The sequence below is a fragment of the Macrobrachium nipponense genome, chromosome 31 (assembly GCF_015104395.2).
Source record: "Macrobrachium nipponense isolate FS-2020 chromosome 31, ASM1510439v2, whole genome shotgun sequence".
Classification (NCBI taxonomy): Eukaryota; Metazoa; Arthropoda; class Malacostraca; order Decapoda; family Palaemonidae; genus Macrobrachium; species Macrobrachium nipponense.
In genome coordinates this window covers 20,594,640-20,618,081 of record NC_061093.1, presented here as the reverse complement: position 1 = coordinate 20,618,081, position 23,442 = coordinate 20,594,640, and the positions used below count along the sequence as shown (strand labels likewise).

The following is a 23,442-nucleotide window of genomic DNA, read 5'->3' as shown; positions in this document are numbered from 1 at the left end:
AATTTAACATACGTAACTCTCCAAATTATATTGTACTGTAGTTGTCATATGACACTACATATATTATTATGCAGATAAATATATTAAAGCAGAAACAGCATGGAAAAAGTAAAAAAAATAATAAACAACAGAACACATCATTGAATAGAGAGCACTTAATAAGTCAGGCATACACATAAAACACATAAAGAGAAAACGTGACTATGAATTCATGTCATCCTTCTCCTGCCACATCACACATACAATTTTGTCAGCTTTTTACATGCATACTGGTAAGAGGAACCAAATAAGAACTATGTAAAATCAGTGTCAATACCAAACTTTAAGGCTAAAGAAAGGAGGTAGTACATGTAATTAGGCCCAATTACTATCTCAACCATCACAAAGACAGCTTTTAATACCTGAAAGGTTTACATGGGTGGCATCAGGAATGCTGATACTAATTATTAAACGTCAGGTAACTTGAATTTCCAAAAATACTTAGGTAATACTGAATATGTAAATACATCAGTGGTTATAAGACACATTGTAAAAATATAAACAAAAATAAAATTAAAATATAGTCCCTACCTCTGAAATATATGCAAATTTACAAAAATATGAGCATATAAAAGTCATACTATTTCATACTTTGGATTATAGAATTAGAATATTGAATTTGGGCTAAAGGCCAAGCTCTGGGACAAATGAGGTCACTGTGCTGAAAGGGAAATTGTTGGAGAGGGTAGAAAGCCAGAGTGAAAAAAGATAATATGAATGGAGGTAGAGTAAAAAAAAAAAGAAAGAGGTTGCAGCTAGCGGCCAAAGGAATGCTGCAAAGAACCTTAAATAATGCCTACAGTGTACCACATCAGGTGGACTGATATCACTTTTCCCCCATATGGGGAGTTCATATTTTGGGAGAAAAATCCTGAAAATCCTACTCACCAAATTAAAGTATCTCCTTTTAATGCAGGTATTTAATACTTTTATTTTCAATTATCACTTCCTAAAAATGAACCTAATTTATATAGACAGATGAATAATCTCCCTTCATATACTTATATTATGCATGATGATCAACCTTTGAACAAGTCTGACCAAAATTCCTTCAGCCATGCAGAAGTTTGCAATGACATGGCATTCCTGACAGATACATAGATGGAAGATCCCCCATAATATACATCTATGCTTGGTGTCTTTCTTCAAAACAGTATGATTATCATACCTTCTACTACATAAGAGCTGCAATAATACAGTACGGCTGACAGACTAACACAGCCAGACAGATATCCATCCATACACATCTATGCATGATTGTTTACCTTCGTATCAAGTTTAACTATATTCCCTTCTAGTACTGTGTTGGAGAAGTTACACTGACAAGATAAGCATGATATCCACAAAGAGAGACAGAGAGTCTCCTGAAATGCACATCTAAGCAAAGTCGAAGTAAACTGCCACTAAGACATATTACACTGTCAACCTACATAACCACAAATTTGCAAACTCAGTAATCTGTAGTATAGTACTATAAGTCAATTTATACTAACTGTTTGATAAAAAAATCTGATTAAGTATTTGTTTGTCTTCAAAGAAAGTCTCATCTGAGCAAGTTTTGCTTTGCATTTTTGACATTACATATGCATATACATAGTTCATAAAGATTATATATAAAGAAGAATTCAACCAACATTAGCCCCCCTATGATTTTGCTCAGCTCATAAGATATAACCTAGTTATCCAAAGTGACTGACATGGCACAGGAAAGGTTAACTCCCTACCTGAAGCTCAACAGCTAGTTTCCTATATCAATGAGAACAGCTAATAGAATACATGATGAGCAAGAGAAACAAACAACCACTAAGCACTGACACACACATGATCACCAATCATTTACTGTACCGTACACAATTTAAAACATTGATAGCCTAAAATGAAAGACGGCCCCAACTGATGAATATGATTACTGTAAAATAATTGTACTGTACCCTGCATGAACACAACTTTCCAACTGGAAGCAGTGTGAAGACTATGAAGAGAACTTAACACATGCATCTGCTCATGATGAAACCAAGTCAAGGAATTGAATTGCCCAAAATTTTTATATTGTTGTCTAACATATGACTAGTTTGCTTCAAAAGATACTATGCTCTTAGACTAAACCAGGTACTTGAGAACAGTGGTCCCCCCGTATTGGCAGGGGATGCGTACCAGACCCCCCATGCGAATGTTTAGAATCCACGAATAGTTGGAACCCCTATAAAAACGCTGAAAACAGCCTATTTTGGTTGGTAAAACTCAAGAAAAAAACCCACTAAAAATTTATATACCTGGTTTTTATTTAATAGTTTTATCAGAAAAAGTGCATTTTATGATGAAATTGATAAAAAAATCAATCCGGAGAATGCAAATACAGGGGGCCCACTGTATATCAAAAAGAGGTTTTTATGTAATTTGTAACACAGTAGTAAACCAAGAAAATTAAAGCATAACCTTACTCTAACTGGACAACATACCTGACAATTCTCAATGTCCCAGAACACACCAATTGGAGGAAGCTTACTGTTATCATACCCTGCTGCTTTATTTTCAGGATTCTTAGTCTCTTTGTCTTCGTCATCTTCGTCTTGAAGTTCAAGGTCCAATAATTCTTGCTCATATTCATCATCTAGATCTGAATTAAGATCTGCATCAGATTTATAATTTACATTACCATCACTATCTGGCTTAAAATTGTATACTAGATTAAAATGATCACAGTTGCGCAAACTGTTAACGTTACAAGCTCTGTTGGGCTTCACTGCAAAGTCTTCACAAAAACAATCTTTTGGGAGGGTTTGAAAACGGGAAACCCTGTATGCATTCTTTTCATTAGAATTCACACCATTAAAAGCAAAATCTTCAGGCCTAAACAAACAGGACTGAGAACCCGTATATGAAGAGTGTTCCTCACCATCGGTGGATTCATCAGTATTTTCCACCACTCGTGGAAGTGTTTTAAGTCCTTGTAGCTTGTGATTTTCCTTATCTTCTATCATACATGTACTATTATGTAAGTAGGTTTTGTGAAGGCCATTCTCTCTTGAACCTGAGGAAGTATATTTTGCATATTCTTGATGAGATACTGTCAGAGTATTATGAGATGCAGAATTACAAGATTTGGTTAATGTTACAACTTCCTTTCCATCTAACAATTCAATGGTAGGGTAGAGATCAAGGGAATTTTTCTCTCCTTCTTCATTGCCAACAATGCTTGTTTTTGGAATTAAAACACCATTATTAAAGGTAGGCACAAATACTTTTTCCTCATTAAAACTAGAGCTTGATGCTGTTATTGGTAAAAAGAAGTTACCAAAATCTGTATTACTTTTGCGGCAATCCTGAGGTACCAAGAAATCTGTAGGCCGTAAAAGTGTATCCCCGGATGATCCTGTTGAAGGAGCAGCTTCTGAAAAGAAAAAAAAAATAATAAAAATTTGACTTATGCACTATGCCCTACACTAAAATTCAAACTGATAAACACTTTGCTATTATGAAAAACTGTGGCCCATGATAGAGAACTGCATATACAGTACTGCCTAAAAAGTAAAGAGTATAGAAACATGAAAGGAACAAAATGACATGAAGTGAATTTCCCTTTTTATGAAAGTTTTTTAAAACATTGTAATGAGGGTCCCTCAATTAATGCCATCTGCTCTTCCAATTAATGTAATATTAGGAAAACCAGAAGAAAACAAATTCTTTTTATTTTAATTCATAATGGAGATACAGGTGAATTTGCCCCTCTCTCTCTCTCACACACCACTTCCTTTAAGGAATTAATCCTTTAACCCTTAATGGAAGGATACCCTCATATAAGTAGGAATAACAGGTTTTGGTTGGTGGATGGATTCACTCATGGTGAGCATCAGTATTAAGTGCCATCAATTTGAAGGAATCGGGTGGGAAAGAGGTTCCAATACATACTTCTATAGACCATAAATTCTAGGTGACCAATTGGTTCCTAGCCACGTAAAAACATCTAATCCTTCGGGCCAACCCTAGGAGAGCTGTTAATCAGCTCAGTGGTCTGGTAAAACTAAGGTATACTTAACTTTTTACAATATACTCAGAATTTGTTACTGAGCTTATCTGCTTCGATATTGTAAAAGCTGTAATTATAATTTTACAAAATTAAATCAAATTATTAGAAAAAATATGTTTAACTTGGTAAAATTTACTATTCTTGCAAATGAGGCCTCATAAGGAGTTGTAAATGTAGTAATTTTCAACTTCTCGTAGAAGGTAGGGAAAATTTTGTAGAACTTTATTTCTTACACCTTGTGCATTTGCTTGTCTTCCTCTTTCCTTTGATGTATTTTTTCTTAAATTGACTAACCTCAAAGTTTCCCTAGCCTGGGGTGCCTTTTGTTCGTTTGACTGTTGGTGCCTTGTGATTGCAAATTCACTGGCTGGAAGAGAAAGTCTTTCCAAGGACATGCCGCGCCGCCAGTGGAGGGCACACAGCCGCCACATTTAAAAGTCCAGACCACATGAGCACTTAGTAAGACCTCGTGGCAAAGAGGCACCAAGGGACAGGTAATGCCATCTACCAGGATTCTGGCTACCCCCTCCAAAGTCATAAAACTGGCAAGCACCAAACGAATGGTCTTAGAACTTCTTTCGTGCGCCTCTGAGCTACTTCCCTTTAAGACGTGGCTGTCTGCAAGCCAATGTGGTCTTTGTTGTCTATTACATATCCCTCCCTTACTGGCAGCCGAGGAAGATTACTCCAAACTCCTACAGAACGTAAAGTGCAAATTTCAATGTTATTATAAGTCAGTCCACTCTCCAACTTACTTTCCTTTCATCTTCCTGAGCAATTCTGGTATTGTGTTATAATTGTTTACAGTGGACCCCCCATATTTGCGTTCTATGGATTCACGGACTCACGCATTCACGGATTCCTCTCTGGAACATTCCCCCCACCCCCCCCATTCACAGAAAATCCACCTATTTGCGGTATTTTTCTATGAATATAAAACTATTAAAAAACCAGGTATACACATTTTTAGTGGGTTTTTCTTGAGTTTTAACTAACAAAATAGGAGGTTTTAAGCATTTTTATAGGGGTTCCAACTATTCGCGGGTTCCAATTATTCGTGGGGGGGTCTGGTACGTATCCCCTGCAAATACAGGGGTGACCATTGTAGTGTTGTGGGCCCTTAGCCAAGACTGTTTCTCAGTGATAACTAACGTAACTCATTTCTTTTTAAGATCAAGTTCTTAGGTACCTTCCAATTCTCCCCCTTGATCCTAGACCACGTGTCTGTTTAACTCCTAATCGCTCTCATTACAGGCTTGCAATAGAGCAGCTGTGGATTATGGATTCTTACCTTGTGTGCTCCTTGGAACATTCCCCCTATTGTTTTCTTCGTTTCATGTACCTGGAAACCTCTGGTCACCTGTTCAAGCACTTCAAGATCTAACTCATAGCTAATTTTTATGTGTTACGGGGTCCTTGTTGCACTTAACCCATATGGTGTAATCCTTTCATTTCTAATGTGATTAAGAGTGTAAATATAATTAATTAAGTAAACCCTTAGTGTTTACCTAAATAATACGTATTACCCAATCTGAAATATTATAAGTAAGCTACACACAATTAGGTATACATCTTTCATGTTTCCTGAATGCAAAATTTCTGTTGTTTGTATATTATATTTCAGCTGAGAATAGCACCTAAGAGTCTTCCTGTCAACTGAGTACAAACTCATTGCAGGAAGTCCTTATACTACATTACAAACCAATAGGAGCAGAACAGACCTCTCATTATTTTTTTTGGTATACAGTATGGCTTAAAAAATCATGGCTACAATGGGACATGCTGGTTAAAAAAACCAACTTTAATACATAAAGTTTTGTTTTCTAAGTGACTATATCTTTGTACAATGAACCTGGCAACAATTAGAGCTACTACATTAAGTAAAGGTTCTAGAACCTTCACTTGTATAGTTCTAAACTTTAAAATCTATATCTGAGGCACTACCACCTCTGTTCAGCAGACTTTATTCAGATCATAAAACTTCAAAAGTGAACCCTCATTTAGAATTCCAGCAAATCCAAAAACATTCAAAGCAGTCAAGACTTCTAGTTCAGCTGCAATTTTGAACTGAGGAAAGTTAGAAACATCATTGCCAGTTCAAAGAAAAAGTCTCCTGCTGACCAGATGGCAGCACCAGAGCATGTCACATCAGGACAAAACCCCACAATTCATGGGTTCAGCTGTTTCATAAATTTGTCTGATTTATAATTTTGCTTTTTATATCTTTTTTTTTTGTACTTTTGAGCAGTTAGTGATACTTCCAATTAATCCTGTTTACTCATCCATTCCTTTATAGCATAATTAGTAAAAGTTCAATTAACTTTCCATGATTAATATTTTTAAAATATGCAATGGGCAAGATGGTTTTCAGGGTAAGAAATTTTCAACATTAAGCTGATTTATCCCAAAATAAAGTAATTTGGAGGTCGCTCAATATATCTATGAGCTCAATTTCATCATAAATATCCAGCTAACAAATGAACTCCTTCCAATTTTAGTGGGGAGAACTCACACAACTTTAACTATTTGCTTGATAATTCAAGCAGAAATGTGGCATTTGGTTTCTTTATCAAGACTAAAAAATGATACAAAACAAGAAGCTTATAATTCACAAATACAAACTAAATTGTTATTCTGCTATATTACTTAAGTCTGGAGGCACATGGTGGTCAAAAGTAAAACCTACCTAAGGGACAGAGTTTTATACTGTTTCACTAAGTTAACATACCCGAGACTTTAATCATCTTTGTAAAATTGGATGATCCTCCACTCAGAACCTGAAAAATAAAGAAAAATCTAATCACTAAAAAGAAAACTCTCAAGCCAATTACAAAAACCGGAATCTACAATGGTAATTTCAAGGATTTAAAACTACTAAAGAATATGGAAGAAAAAATTTACAAATTCAAGTAAGCTCATCACTGTTGTTTTAATTGCTGTAATTACACCAAAAATAGATTATCAAAATGTATAAAAAATTAGAATATACTTATCAAATGTTTATTCACATATAGACTTTATTAAAAGTGCAGCAAGATCACATAATAATTATTCTTAATTGACTAATGAAACAGCACTGAATTTTAGAATGGTAAAGAAATTATAACAGTGCAGTACAATGCTGTTATACATTGGCAATATTCAAAATTACTGAAATATAAAGGACTAAAATTTCTAAAAAAAAAAAAAATATATATATATATATACAATAGCACAGTTTTATCTTGTAGCTACTTTAAAAAAATTCTGTAAAGAATTTGTTGGGTTGACAAAATTTCTATATATTATATGAGAATATATGTATAATTGATATGAAAAAGTATAAAATTGGTGGATATGTTGGAAACCAAGGTTGTGGATAGGCAAATTAAAACAATAAAATATGCTCTGGCCAGGCAGATATGAAATGGGTTGACTGCTATTCTCTACCTACCAGAACTAATCAAATAGGGATACATTTAATTCTACTTATATAAGACTTAACAGAATGAAAGTTTGTCTGACCACTCAAATTACAGCTATATATATACTTCTAAAAAAGAAAAATACTTCCTTAACCCTTAATGGATGGATACCCTCATATGAGTAGCAACAACAGATTTTGGGTGGTGGACAGATTCACTCATGGTGAGCATCAATATTATGCGTCACTGATTTGAAGGAATCAGGTGGGAAAGAGTTTCCCTAACTTCTACAGCCCATAAATTCACTAATGGCAACTTTTAGACTGACTAAAATCAAGAAGCAGGCAGCCCATGAGCTAATTGTGATCTTGACTTCAAGGGAGCATGCAATGCGTCTCTCTCTCTCTCTCACACATGACATCTTATTATATATTGGCTGCCCATAACCATACCCAGTGGTTGTTGCTGGTTTTAGTTCTTATCTTTAATGATAGCATGTCCATTATAATTGTAATTTTGCAAGAAAAGTGCAAATAAATATCAGAAAAACATGTACTATTATACAAAAAAGTAACTGCACCTTCATCCTAGTAAATTTACGTAAATAATGTATAATAAATATACTCAAAATTTGTTACTGATTTTAGTTCTTATATGTTTTGATATTGTGTGTGCTGTAATAATAATTTTAAAAAACAAAATAAAATTATTTATAAGAAAAAACTTGTATAACTTGGTCAAATTTACAATTGTCTTGTAAAAGAGGGGTTGTAAGTACGTATACAGTAATTTTCAACTTCTCGTATAAAGTAGGGAAAATTTCTTAGAATTTAGGGTCTTTTGATGTGGAAAAGGCTAATTGGAGGGGTTGCTGTGGTAGTGTTTAACACTTGCCCCAGTTTTATACCGACACCTTTTATATAGGTGAGCGAGTCAGAGGCTTCTGACATGTCCAATTTAGCAGTTCTCAGGTATTATAGCAATATTTTACTAGAAATAGTGCTAAAGAAGACACATTTCACTGGGCGACACGGCTTCCTCGCCCAGAAATAGATTTTTCCTACGTCAAAATCCCTTTTCCTTATACCTTGTGCATTTGCATATCCTCTTTCCATCGATGTGTTTTTTGTCTTAAATTTGTAGACCTCATTTCCCTGGCCTTGGGGTGCTGCACACTGGATTTTTAGCCAAGCCCTTAAGAGTTATCTATAAAAGGAAGGAATCTTATACCTACCACAAATATTTGTTACTGTCTGCATTCATACCCATTACAGCATTACATAGTATTAAATATCCCTGAGAACTAGTTAAGGGGCTACCCAAATCTCTTAAATGAAACACTGAAATACTTCGCTGAAATCTTCCCCAAATCACAATTTGTCAAAAATTGTATTTTTCCTAACTATACAAACCTGAGGTCCTTTAACAATAGGAAGGTAGTCCGCGCCAAGCTGGACCGGTCGTAAGCTTAGAACAAGGTGGTTCGATAGTTAACTGCTTGTCCGATAGTCGGGAGTCCTGCCCGACAGAGAGGCGAAGATTCACTTTGCTTTAGGCCCCAGGAAAACCGAGTGAGAGGTGGCATGAGGTGGGACTATGTGTAAAGGACCTCAGGCTTGTATAGTTAGGAAAAATACAATTTTCGACAAATTGTGATTTGTTCCGATACATAATACAAACCATCGGTCCTTTAACAATAGGAAGACTCACTTATTGGTGGGTGGAATCTGAGTCTTATGAACAGACTGGTGTTCATCCGACCTTGGTTCCTTCCCTGGTCGTAAGAGCAGAGGGAGGGATCCTAGCCTCTGTCCAGCTGATCGGGGTGAGCACCGCAGGATCTGTGGCCAGACCTCAACCAAATTCATAAGAGGGAGGCAAGCGTGCCTCTTATGAATAGCAAGCAAGAACTAGTTCCTACTTCAAGAGCCAAATAAAGTCATGGGTTTGTCTCTTGTTGGCATCCACTCCCCCCCTTGTTAGGGAAATGGTGGATAACTGCTCCTATCCCTACTGAAAGGGATAGGCTGGAGCAAGCCAGTCACACTCTCTTTAGCTCATCCATTCATGCAGTCACACAAGGATGCGATGCTGTTCTGTCCGCTCAGGAGCTGGGTAAGCTACACAACCTGTTGAGCAATCACCATGGGTCCCAAGGAAAAGGTGTCCAAGGACCTGTGGGCAATATCCCGAGGGTAGAAGGCGGTAAAGGTGGTCTGGTTGGCCCAAACCCCTGCCTTCAGAACCTGCGCCACGGAGAAGTTCTTGCGGAACGCAAGGATTGAACCAATACCTCTGACTTCGTGGGCTCACGAACGAAGGGTACAGGTGCCATCACTACCATCCGCGTCGTACACCCTCCTGATCACCTCACGAAGCCAGAAAGAAAGAGTGTTCTTGGATACCTCTTTCTTGGTAACCCCGGTGCTAACAAAGAGGCGTCGACACTCAGGCCTGAGGTGCCGAGTTCTCTTCGGATAGCGCCGTAGCGCCCTCACAGGACAGCATTATATGCGCATCATTATCGGCGAAGTCCTTCAGGGAGGGGATCGTGAATGACTCGAACCGGTCGTCAGGGACCGAAGGGTTCTGAGTCTTCGCCACGAAGTCCGGGATGAAATGGAGCATCACAGATCCCCATCCCCTCGAATGCTTTACATCGAAGGAAAGACCATGAAGTCCCCTACTCTCTTCACCGATGCCAGGGCCAGCAAGAAGAGGGTCTTGAGGGTCAGATCCCTGTCTGACGACTCTCGGAGTGGCTTGAAGGGTCTTCCCACCCCAGGGGCCTGAGTTCCCTGGGTGGGCAAGACCTCTCGAAGCTCTTCATAAGGAGGGAGAACTCGAAGGAGGAGGAGATTTCTACTCCCCGCAGTTTAAGGACTAGGGCCAAGGGCTCTGTATCCTTTAACTGCGGAGATGGAGAGGAGCTTCTCTTGGCAAAGGAAAACGAGGAAATCCGCTACCTGCTGAAGAGAGGCTCTGAGAGGAGAGAGACCACGTCCACGACACCAACCACAGAAGATGGCCCACTTTCCCTGGTACACAGCTGCAGAGGACTGTCTGAGGTATCCAGCCATCTCTGTTGCTGCTCGGCGAGAAAAGCCTCTTGCTCGCAAGAGATGGTAGATAACAGCCAGCCATGAAGAGACAGGGATCGAACCGAGTGATGGTGCCGTTCCACGTGTGGTTGGCGCAGGAGGTTGTGCCAGGGGGGAAGCTCTCTCAGTGCTTCAGCAAGCAGAGCCAGCAGGTCCGGGTACCAAACGGCCTGGGGCCATTTGAGTGCCACCAGAATCATCCAAAGATTTGCGGTGACCAGCACCCTGCTGATCACCTTGCAAATCAGACAGAACGGGGGAAAGGCGCAGACGAAGAGGTTGTCCCATGGATGTTGAAGAGCGTCCTCTGCAGCTGCCCATGAGTCCGGAACAACTGAGTAGAAAACCTGGAGTTTTCTGTTGTGCCAGGTGGTGAACAGATCCACAACTGGACGCCCCCACAGGTTGAAGAGCCTTTCCGCCACCTCTGGGTGAAAGGACCATTCAGTTCCTATCACCTGATCCTGGCGGCTGAGCTTACCTGGAATGTAGCGAGCTGACAGCTCCACTGAGTGAGCTACGGCCCACTCGTGCACCTGCAGCATCAACTAGTGCAGCGGGAGGGACACTAGGCCCCGCTGCTTGTTGACATACGCCACTACCATGGTGTTGTCTCTCATCAACACCACTGAGTGACCCATCAAACGTTCCTGGAACTCTTGGAGAGCGAGAAACGCTGCCTTGAGCTCCAGGACATTGATGTGAAGGTGGTTGTCGTGATGATCCCACACACCAGCAGCCAGCAACTCCTCCAGGTGTGCACCCCATCCCTCGGTCGACGCGTCTGAAAACAGCAACATCTCCGGGGGTGGGGGGAGTGAGAAGAGGCACTCCTCTTGTAGGTTCCTGTCGTCCAGCCACCAGGCTAGGTCCACCTCACCTCCTCCGTGAGAGACACGGGAAAGTAAGGTGGATCTCTTGCCTGTGACCGACTCCCCTTTAGCCTCCATTGAAGAGACCGCAGGTGAAGACGCCCGTAAGGGACTAACTTCTCGAGAGACGACAGGTGACCGATCACGACCTGCCATTGCTGCTGAGCTGGCTGTTCCCGTAGAGACAGGAACCATCCGGCTGCCTCCCTGAAATTGCTGATCCGCGAGTCTGCGGGAAAGACTCGCCCTGCTACCGTATCGATCAGCATGCCCAGGTACTTCATCCTTTGCTTGGGTTCGAGATCTGACTTCTCAAAGTTCACCATGATCCCGAGATCACGGCAGAACTTGAGGAGTCAATCCCTGTCCTGTAGCAACTGCGAGCTCGCCAGGACCAGCCAATCGTCAAGATACTTCAGCAAACGTATCCCTACCGAATGGGCCCAAGCTGACACCCGAGTGAACACTCGCGTGAACACCTGTGGGGCGGTTGAGAGACCGAAACAAAGTGCCCTGAACTGGTACACCGTCCCGTCAAGGATGAAGCGGAGGTACTTCCTGCAGGACTGAAGGATGGATATCTGGAAATACGCATCCTTCAGGTCCACCGAAATCATGAAGTCTTTCTCCCTGATGGACTCAAGCACTGAGCGTGTCGTTTCCATTGTGAACCAAGTCTGGCGAACAAATCGGTTCAAGGGAGAGATCTATCACCAGGCGCCAGCCCCCCGAAAGAGTCGAGTGTAGAAGCCCGGCGACTGATCCCATACGATCTCCACAGCTCCTTTGCTCAGCAGGGCTTCTACTTCCTGCCAAAGCGCTATGTCCCTGGCAGAACCAGGAACGTACGTGTGAAGATGGACCGGGTTGGAGGTGAGGGGTGGCCGTGACTCGAAGGGTAGTAGATACCCCTTCCAAAGGAAGGACATCCACTATCCAGGTCTTGGCTCCGTAGCGCTGCCAAGTTGCCCAATGGCTCGCCAGGCATCCCCCACCTTCTGGCAGCAGGTCAGGGAGAACGCCCTCCCTAGCGTTTCCCTCTCTTCGACTTCTTCTTCCCGGTTCCTCCTTGAGAGGAGGAGGGCTGGTTACGGTCACTCCTTAGCGAAGAAGCCAAAGGCTGTGTCTTTCCTCTCGACTTCAACGAGGAAGTCGTCTTGCTCGCAGAGGAAGCACTAGCTAAGTTCTTGGGCTCAGCCGCAGTGGCTCGAGGCTGCCCAACCGCCTTCAAGACTGCCTGGTGGACTAGACAGTCACTGTCGTCAGTGCACCATTGTTCCACCACAGCGTCCACCATCTCTCTAGGGAAGAGAGAGGGGGAACTCAGCACTGGTCCGTTTCGGAGGCCCAAGGCCGCCTCACGGCCTGCCGACCTGGTCACTGCGTCCCTACGCCTCAGAAGAAGCACTAGCTAAGTTCTTGGGCTCAGCCGCAGTGGCTCGAGGCTGCCCAACCGCCTTCAAGACTGCCTGGTGGACTAGACAGTCACTGTCGTCAGTGCACCATTGTTCCACCACAGCGTCCACCATCTCTCTAGGGAAGAGAGAGGGGGAACTCAGCACTGGTCCGTTTCGGAGGCCCAAGGCCGCCTCACGGCCTGCCGACCTGGTCACTGCGTCCCTACGCCTCAGAACCAGGTTGGCCTACAGGTTGGCCGTCTGGTGGGCTAGATAGGAAATCGATCTACCACCAGACTGGCACAGTCTCACGAAAGCCAGGTCTCCTTCAGGAGTGATGTTTCCTGAGGAGGCCGCGACCTTAGACACTGTGAGGGACCACAGGTCTAACCAAGAGACTGCTTGGAACGCTGCCATGGCAGTTGATTCCAAGGCTAGTGCCTCTTGCTGCGAGAACCAGAGGTTTTCTGACAGCAGGTGCTGAGGAGACACCCCCAGAGTTAGCCTAGCTAGCTCCGGCTTAACCTGCTTGGGCGGCAGAGGGTCCTCCGATGGCACATAGAAGCGCCTCTGTCGCAGTAGAGGTGGGGGAAGGAGCTTGGATGACCTGCCGGACCGAAGTGATCCCTACTGTCCGGAGACGAGAGAGTCCACTTGGCCCAGCACACTGTCGACCAAGGTTGAACGAGGCAGACCCACCGTCGTCCTGGGTTCCCTCTTGGGACCCCAGAACGACTCCAGCCTAGATGTAGGCTTGGAAGGTGGGATTGGCGACCCTTCACTGAGGTCATTGTGCTGACAAATCAGAGCAATTATCTCCGCAAAAAGACCTCTGGATCTCGGGAGTGACTGCGTCCTGAGGAGATGGGCCGTCTAGCCCATCCAAGGAGAATGCCTCCCGAGATCCCCCTCCTTCCACAGGAGGAACCACCACTTGGGCGTACGATCTGGTCGGTCCTAGGACCGTGCCAGGTTCGTAGGCCCTCGTGGAGGGACTGCGAGAAGTGCACTCCTCGCGATCGCTCCTGATTGCTTCGCTCTTCCCGGTGTAGCCCGAGGAAGTTGAAGGGATAGGAGAGGAAGACCTGACGCCCCCTCCCTCCCCACAGGCAGGACCGGTGTGCTGGGGGGGCTGCAGGCGACCGCCAACCCGCAGTGGCGATCAAGCTGCAGGCCTGGTCGCGCGGACCTCCAGGGGAGAGCGGCTAAACCGAGAACAGCAGCGACGATCCCGAGCGTCAGAAGATCTGCTGCTGGTCCCCCTCTCAGACCGGTCCCGGTGGGAGCGGCGGTCAGGGGACCGGCAGAGTCCGCTGTTGCGGTGAGAGCGAGGCCTGTCCTCGGGGTGCGCCATGCCGCCTGAACCAGCCGAGGATGGACCTGGTGACCGAGGGGACCTCTTCCTCGCCTCAGCCTGCGGCCGGTCTGGGACCGTCGCATCAACCCTGGGTACCGGCGGCTCGCCATGAGAGCGATTGCTGGCCTGGTGGGAGTCACCTGAGAGACTCCCGCCAGTCTTCCACGGGTGACCGTACACTTGGTCCCTCTCGCGAACGAGAGGCCGAGACGGATCCTGGCATAGAGGCAGAACCTCTGGCGCCAGGTGAGAAGGTACCGGTGTTAGCTGGTACTCCTCTGGTCCCCGTCTTCTTCTTCCTTGCAGAAGGAGAGACATGCCCCGTTCCCGAAGGAACGGGAGGACCAGCGGAAGTCCCAACCATCCCACCGGAGTGGGACGGACCCTTATAAGTCTCGGAGCGAGACTTCTTAGGGGAGGAGGAGGCTGTCTTCTTCCTCGGCTGAGGGGCCTTGGAAGTCGAAGGGGAAGAGGCGGCTGCAGACGACGACGAAGAAGACGACGATGACACCTTCCTCTTCTTCTTCATTAGCTTCCTCAGGACCACCGTCAGGTCCTCCATCCAGGACGGAGCCGGGGCAGTTGGCGAAGCAACAGGGCCTTCCTGCACCTGTCTGGAAGGACCTGGGGTGGGGGCAGCAACACCACGGGCAGGAACGACGGCGGCAGGAACTGGTACAGGAGCGGCAGGCACAGGAACAGGCGGCGCTACAGGAGCCAGCAACACCCTGGGCACTGGCGGCAGATCGAGTGGGGAGCTCTTGGGACAGCAAAAATCAGGGGCTGGAGCAAGAGCGGCAAAACTAGGCGGTGGGGTAACCTCTTTCCTCTGCGGGACCACCAGCGGAGCCTGCACCGCAGCTGTTGGGGTCACCATGGTCATGTGCTGCGTGTACACAAGATGTACACCCTGGAGTCGACACAGTGGTCGTCGTTGACGTCTCGGAACCCTGTGCGAGGTGGTAGAGCAGCCCCCGAATGCTCAGTGTCCCCTGGAGCCCCAGCGAGTACCAGACCAGGCCAGATCGTCCCAGGCGGCACGAGCACCTGAGGAAGGAATGGTCGGGTTAGTAGGGGGGTGGACAGGTCCCACCCCGAGGGAACGACAGACCCCGAGTACAGCTGAATGTTGTGGTATTGTGCTCCCTCCTCCACGCTTGACTGATCGAGGGAAGAAAAGGAACGCGACACACCGCCAAAGAGAAGGAGCCATACGCAGGAGCTGAGACAGAGGGAGGAAAGAGGAAGACGTGTCCATAACCAAGGGAGTCGCTGGAGAGCTCTCCGACGATTCCTTGGCCGTCTTACGCGCCTTCTTCCTCCCTTTGTATCGCCCCCACTGCCCCTCCGACCACAAAACACATACATCACAAGGATCGGTGCGAGAGCATTTTTGCCCTCGACACCGGGTACATAAATTATGAGGGTCTACCTCTATGAGAGACCGAAAAGCACCACATTTAGGGCACAATCTGCGGCTGATGGGGGGGCGGGGTGGTCTCTCAGGCTTGCGGGAATCCATCACTGCACATGATTCGCGAGCAATTAACACAAATAAAAAATAATACAAAGTACTTACAGTCTTCCAACACAAGCACTCAGTAAAGGGAAAGTTAAGAAATAATCCTTCTTAACGAAGTAGCTAAGCCTACGAGCAGTGGGCAGAGCGGCGTAACAACACATCTGTCTCCTTGGGCGGCCAAAAGCAAAGTGAATCTTCACCTCTCTGTCGGGCGGGACTCCTATCGGACAAGCAGTTAACTATCAAACCACCTTGTTCTTACCTTACGACCGGTCCAGCTTGGTGCTGCTTACCTTCCTATTGTTAAAGGACCGATGGTTTGTATTACGTATCGGAACAATCTATAATTCTGTTCAAAATTATACAAAAAGTGGATATCTTTCTAGTTAACAACTGCTGATCTAATGTGGCCACAAAAAAAAAAAAATCATCATCAATGGAAAGAGGAAGATATACAAATGCACAAGGTGAAAAAAAATAATTTCAACAAAATTTTTCCTACCTTCCACTAGAAGTTGAAAATGGCTATTTACAATCCCTTGTGGGCCCTCTTTTACAGACATTTGTAAATTTTACCACCTTAAATAATGTTTTCCTAATAAACAATTTCATTTTATTTTGTAAATCTATAATCACAGCTCACACAATATCAACACAGATAAGAAACGTAAATTTACCGAGAATGAAAATTCAGCAATTTTTTTTATTTTTACATGTTTTTTCTAATATTCTTTTGCACTTTTCTTTACAAAATTACATTTAAAGCCAACATACTATCGTAAAAGACAAGAACAAAACCCTTGGTATATTTAAGAGCAAATTTACAAAAAGACGTCACGTGAGACAGACGTAATACACTCCTTGAAGCTAGAAGCAGAACTGAAGTCCTGAGACACCCAATTCGTAGTTTTAGCCAGTGTAAAAGTTGCCATTAGTGAATTTATGGGCTATAGAAGTATTGGCACCTCTTTCCTACCCACTTCTTTCCAAATCGATGGCACTTAATATTGTTTATCTACAGGATCAATCCGTCCTCCACCCCAAACCTGTTATTAGATACTACTCCCAAGGAGCAATCCGTCCATTAAGGGTTAATATTCTGAGTTAGTTTCACAGTAACCTAGAGTAAATGATCAAATGGCCTCCTGGCGACCACCTTCCCATAAAATAACTTTAATTAACACTATCTGTCACCCAGGATAAATATCAGTCACTAGCCAGCGCCCGTGGAAGCAACACCTCGAGACCTCAAGTACTTTCCTCTTGAAGGGTTAAAGTTATTTTTTGGGAAGGTGGTTCCCAGGAGGCCATTTGATCATTTACCCTATTGTAGCTACATGCTAAATGGACTACAAACAGTCACTTCATCTTGAATATCTTTGCTGGGTTAATTAAAGCTCGTAGACATTACACACAACTTAAATCTTCACATAGGGGGAAAAACCGCAGTGGATCCATCATCATCGCGTGGATCAGCTTTATTCACTCAATATCTAATTGGTGAAAAAAGAATACGATTACATCTTTGAGCATACCATTTAAAAGATTGAAGTTTCGTCAGCATAATGCGATATACGAAAGCGCCATACGAACTAAAATAGGCATGTGAGGTCTTCGTAAAATATGTTTTCAAGGCAGTTTTTAAATCCAATATGGAGTCCACCGACTGAGGTGCCGTTCGTAACTGCAAAGGATCCAACATGTTTCCCAGCCTCCTCAGCACTCATTTGAACAATGTTAGCATATATATATATATGTAATGTTTATTGATCTTACTCAAGATTGCAGTTGTAATCAGCACAATAAAACATTTGTTGCCTATATTAGTGAAAGTATGAAACTTTTTATTCCCAGGGTCATGGTTTGAACTGAAATTAACTTTTACCTTGTAATCGGTGGTTTTATCCTTACTGCCATCACAACTGAAACTCCACAGTGCTTATTTGATTGTCACAAACACAGTTGCCGGCAGCACAATACTACACAATTTATGAGGTGCAAAGCTTTATTCCCTTAATTGTTTACTGTACTCATTGTTTAGTTTAACTTTACTTTATTACTTCAAAATGTTTATTTAAGTCATCACTATTATCCCTTTTTTGCAACCAAATTAACCCCATAAAATTACAGATATTTCTAAAGTAGATATGAGCAGACAACGGCAAAATGACTCATTGTTGCTAATTTAGTAGAGCTTCACACACGCCGATGCATTTACAAACTGTTTCCATGAATTCTAGTTGTTATAGTAATGCAATAATGATAAAATTGCTCTAATATGTATAAATACTACAAATATATATGCTAATTTCACCTATTTCCCCGGTTTTGTGTAACTCTTATACCCAGTTTGGAGGGTAAACACATACCAATTGGCAACACTGATAAACAATAGAAGAGCGCGAACAACGCCGTAGGTACTGTTCACAGCAAAACTGTTGATATTTGAGTCAGGAATCTATTTAAATTTTCAACAACGAATATTTTCAAATTAATAATCAAGAAACATGTAAAAAATGTATGCAATTCATGACCTTGTACTGCCATATAACTATTTATTTAAATAATTATCTAGTGCACGCTTTCTCTTCTACCAAAACATCGTAGTTTCCTTGGATAAGTCGCGATTGGTGTCATTGTTGACGACTGTTGTGAAGAAAGTGCCCAGCGTCTATGGGTACAAGTGGTCTGCAGATTGATTGATTGATTGTGAGTTTTCTGGCATCACAACTACCAGGGTCACCGACTGCGTGGTGTGCAGATTTAGCACATGGAATGAAAAGTTTATTGACACAAGCGACTCAGCAAACATCAAGATGATGTCAATCTTCTAAATTGTTGGTGTTATAAGTAAAAATTTCAAAAGTGTCATGGAGGTATGTTTGCACTGCACATGGCTAGACTTTCATTAACCTCAGTTTAATTTCAAAATATGACCTTAATTTCTAACTTTGGAGAAAATACTTACTTCAAAAGGATAGTAGAGGTCTCGAGCTGTTGCTCTCACCACCGATGACTCGTGACTGGTGCCCATCTCCGATGTCAGGACATGTTAAAGTACTTTTTCAAAGGGTGGATCCACACGCGGTGAAAACTGGATCAGCTAGTCCAGTCGGTTGTTTCCCCTACCTATATCAAACCACTTCCTCTTGACTGGGCTAGCTATGTTACCTATACCTAGGTAGTACCTAGGAGGACAACCTAATTCTAGAAGACTGCTTTTAGCCTAACATGAATTGAGTACTACCTAGTAGTAGGTAGTTTCAAGAAGAAAATATGAAATAGGTAAGTAACACTTTAACAAGAATAAAACATGAAAAAACACATTAAAAAGAATTGCTGGGTATTTAGCTAAGGTTATCGAATCACTTCAAAATTAACTTGGAATTGGTTAAACGACCTTACCAAGTTTTAAAACAAAAGAACAAGAGGCAGACGAAGCCTTCTGCAGTCCACATGACGAGGAAGTAGGAACCGCTAAACCTTGGGGAAGGGGTCACAGCTCGGGGAATGAAGGTCGCAAACTTGACCTTACAGTGCATCCTAACATCCCCTGTCTATTATGATACAGACCCACAAAAACATAATATTTACAAACAATAACTCGTGTTTACCAAGCAAACATACCTGCTGCGTGGATGTAAATGGCATACCAGATATAGATATCCAAACCACGGCACTCTCTGATGGCAAATACGTACAGAAATACGTAAGTTATATCGGCATATGCGATGCGGATCTGACAACCTTACTTCCTCTACCTGAAGTACTGAGGTTTAGTTGGCTTTCATAAACAAGGCCGAGCTGTGTTAACCTACTGGTGTTGGTTGCCTTCCTGCGTTAGTTTTCTATCCCGGTAGTGTTTCTTCCAACAGCGTCTGGGATATTTATACTTCCAATAAATTAACATTGCTTCGAAAATATCCATTGTTATTTTACATTTAACACTAGCTAAAATTATCTAGAATAATGTTAAATATGAACAGTGTCCTCGTAATGTTTCTTCCGCTAACATCTGGGATATATATAAACGCCATTAATTCACAATGTTTCGAGACTATACATTCCTATTTTATACTCAACACCAGCTAAAACATCTAAAACAGTGATGAATACTAAACAAGCTGAATTAGAAATTTTACTCCATCTCATGTAACTGATTCAAATGTCTCGTATAGTTCCTGTACGTATATCTTTATATGATCGATAAACAATAAAATGTCAAGCTACTAATGCCGCATTGCCTCGTCCAGAAAACGAAGCAACAGAACATACTTATCAGTAATCTGATAACCATGATGAAGGGAAAATATTTGTGTTATGAAAGTGATGACACTTGCAAACCCCAAATTGGAATGTTTAAAAATATAAGTATAATTATTGAAAACATCTGACTTTCATAAAATCAAATTAATTAATTAAGAAATCACTACTTACCAGAAAAAATATAAAAGCAGTAAAGAAAAAAACGCATGTTTTCGCCTACTAAATGCTGACCACAGGAGGGTCTAAAATTAATGGAAACGGAACTATAGACAAGAAGAAGAAACAGATAGTAGTCCCAAAAGTTACTATGGAGTTTAATGCCCGTAGACTATTGTTGTTTTATACACATAAGTGCGTGCACGTACACGCAGAGATGGAAATTACACGAACATACGTTTCTTATTTTTTAAGACGAATGGTTGAAACGGATCGTGTCCAAAATGATGACCAATTCATTAATATGATAAAAAAAGAGCCCTATAAAATAAACAAAATAAAATAAAAGCAGATAGCTCAACAGAATGAATAAGTACAGACGCTATTAAACCTTGGGATGCTAACTAATGAACATGTTAAAATCTGACGTTACATACCAACTACATAAAGAAGAATCCAAATACAGAAAAAAATATTGACCACATTAAGTGCATTTTCAATAGTTAGTCAAATTATTTTCTAAGAATGTTACAAGGGTAAGGTAGCCAGATTGATTATTAATAAACTTACGCCTGATCATTCCACTTTTAATAATTTCCTAGATCACACATCATCTTTTAGCCAAAACATCCTCACGATTATGCTATTGCCTCACACATAATAACTTATTTTCTAGTTTCTAGTCTGACTTTCGTGATGAACAGTCTTTGAACGAATTTTCTACTTGTAAATGAATCCCAGTATCCTGTCTGCAGGCATTATGTCTTACTCGTGGAGTAAAGGCTACAAACTACTTTGTTGTTGTTGTTCTTGTTGGGGTTAGGAAAGCCTAAAAAGGTCTGAAAAAGGTGTTTCGATTTGAGTTAAAGGTTTGGGAATTTAGGATAGGATTTTTATGATTTATTTATTAGAAAGAAAATGTAAAAAAATAAATAATGTACATGTTAAACTGTACCAAAAAATATTTCTAATAAAATATAGCTGTTTACTTTAATTTTCGTTGGTGAAACAATTAAGACTATTTAACTGTAAGTGTAGATTTTAGCACGCGCCCCGAGTAAGCTGGAAGTCGGATCACGCCATGTTTTATTTCATTCCACTAAGATTTACTCTTATTATTTTTCTATCTTATTTCAGGCCTGTACCGAGGAGGGAGTTGGGGGGGGGGGTAGGGGGTGGGGGGGTGGGCGTTGGAGGTGAAGAACGACCCTCCCCAAAATTTCTGGAAGTCCATATTTTCTATGACTATCCTTTTCATTGACCTGTTATTACAAAGTAATAAATAACGATTTTTTTTGGCAAGTGTTGTTTTATATAAATTTTGTTATTAGACATTAAAATAATTCTTTAGTAGTAGGAAAAAGTGATAATAGGAATATGATATAGGGCACCATATTTGTAAGTGATTTTAAGTGAAATTCGATTAACCAAAGTCAGTATACTTTGAATAACATCTAATTGGGCAGAAGGGCATATAGGCAGCAGACAATTATTCTTCTTAATACAACTAAAATAACATTTTCAAGTATTTCATCTTGTATATATATACTTATATATGCAATGACATTTATAGAAGAAAAGGTCCAGTTTTGGGAAAAACTACCCTCTCCCCGCCCCCACAAAAAAAAACTCTGGGTACGACGGGCCTGTACTTGGTTCGTTTACCTAATGGGGAATTTCAAATTCTGTTGGTTTTGCCTTGAAAATAGGTTATAGTGAATAACATGAACTATAGTAATAAGAGTCGTGATATTATTTATTGATAATAATAACAGACTCGGTAAAATCATATCTAAAATAACAATTTGATTCATAAAAAATTACGGAATACAAGAGGATTATTATAAAATAAAACGGGCAAATAAAACGTTACACATGACTGATTGCCAAAATAAACCTGTAAACGACGCTGAAAGTAACGAACATTGTAAATGTGGTTGATTTCCTGATGAATTAAGAAGCTGTACCTACTACCCTTTGGATGTTAGCGTCCTTATTTATTCTATTTGCGGGATGGCTGTGAGAATGTGAGTGTAACATTACATGATCGTCTCTACGGGTAAAAGTCAATTCTAGGACCATACGATAAACTGTTCACCTATCTATACATAGTAGGGGTATCAATTCACATTGAAATGCCAGTCAGTTACCCTACGCAAGCCGAGTTCCAGAGAAGTTACACCCTTACGTAACATCTCGTCGGATAGATTGTACTAGAACCAATACTACCTTTCCCAATGCCAACCGTTTGTGGAACTTTGTGGGAGACAACTATACAAGAGAATGACATTTGAAGATCCGTTCGATAAGATTCTGGACAAAACAAAGACTCTTCTCCATGTCACTAGAACAGAAACCTGGAACGTCCGCAGAAAAGACAAACTGCAAGCATTTTCCCAAAACTTGCTACCTAGAAAAATCCTGCGGCACTTCCCACTCTTTCCGTGCGGATTTTAATACAAAATTTCCGAATTTGAATAAAATCTGGAAGCTCTCCTACGAACGAAATCTTTTGAAAAGAAACTTGAAACGTGTAGGCAACGATACTTTACTATTTAATAATATCGTTGGTGTAGCCCATGGGAATCCACAACCACCAATATTGACAACATATCTGTAAATAATATGGGATTCAGCTGAATAAGGCAAACAAAGAAAAACGGTAAATAGTATGTAATAAATTGAATTGAACTGAATTAGTATTTATGTCAAAGGCCAATGGGAGGTGGGACCTATGAGGTCATTTAACGCTGAAACGGAAGAGGTTTGAACTATGAATAAATTGTCAGGAGAGCGTGGAAAGTAAGATGGAAGAGAATATGAAAAGGAGGTACAGTGAAAGGGACGAAAGGGGCCGAATCAACGCTGCAAAAAAAAAAAAAAACTTAAGTAATGCCTACAGTGCACCGCATGAGGTGCTGCACTGACATTAATAAAGTTCCTCCTATGGAGAGTATTAACCAAATGCCCTTTCATGCACATTTACGCAGATTCATTGCGATAAAACTAAAAAACATTCGAATTTAGCTACATGATTTTGGATTGCGAATTACATCCAAAATTAACTAGATTCTCCTCGATAACTTTTGTAGACTTCAAGAAATGTTTAACAATACCCAATCGGCTCAAAATTAGGTCAAAATTTGTTTGAAATGCTTCGTTCTTAATCTAGCTTGAAAGGGAAAAAATAACGCTGCAATATGCTAGGGATTTTAAGACGGAATACAGAAAATGCTTGCTCAGAGGTACATATGTTGAAGGATAAAAATACGTGCTCAGTTACAATACAGTAAAGAAAAGA

General features: G+C 41.7%; 1 protein-coding gene across 1 annotated transcript in view; it reads right to left on the bottom strand.

Moving 5' to 3' along the window:
• Positions 1 to 19,502, bottom strand: part of LOC135206782 (meiosis regulator and mRNA stability factor 1-like) — a 239,685-nt gene extending 220,183 nt beyond the window's left edge. Inside the window, exons 1-3 of the mRNA XM_064238277.1 lie at positions 19,347 to 19,502; positions 6,795 to 6,843; positions 2,499 to 3,430 (exon numbers count right to left, since the gene is read on the bottom strand). Of these exons, the coding sequence (XP_064094347.1) occupies positions 2,499 to 3,430; positions 6,795 to 6,843; positions 19,347 to 19,370 (1,005 nt within the window). The 5' untranslated portion in view covers positions 19,371 to 19,502. The remainder of the gene's footprint in view (positions 1 to 2,498; positions 3,431 to 6,794; positions 6,844 to 19,346) is intronic.
• Between the last annotated feature and the right edge of the window lie 3,940 nt (positions 19,503 to 23,442).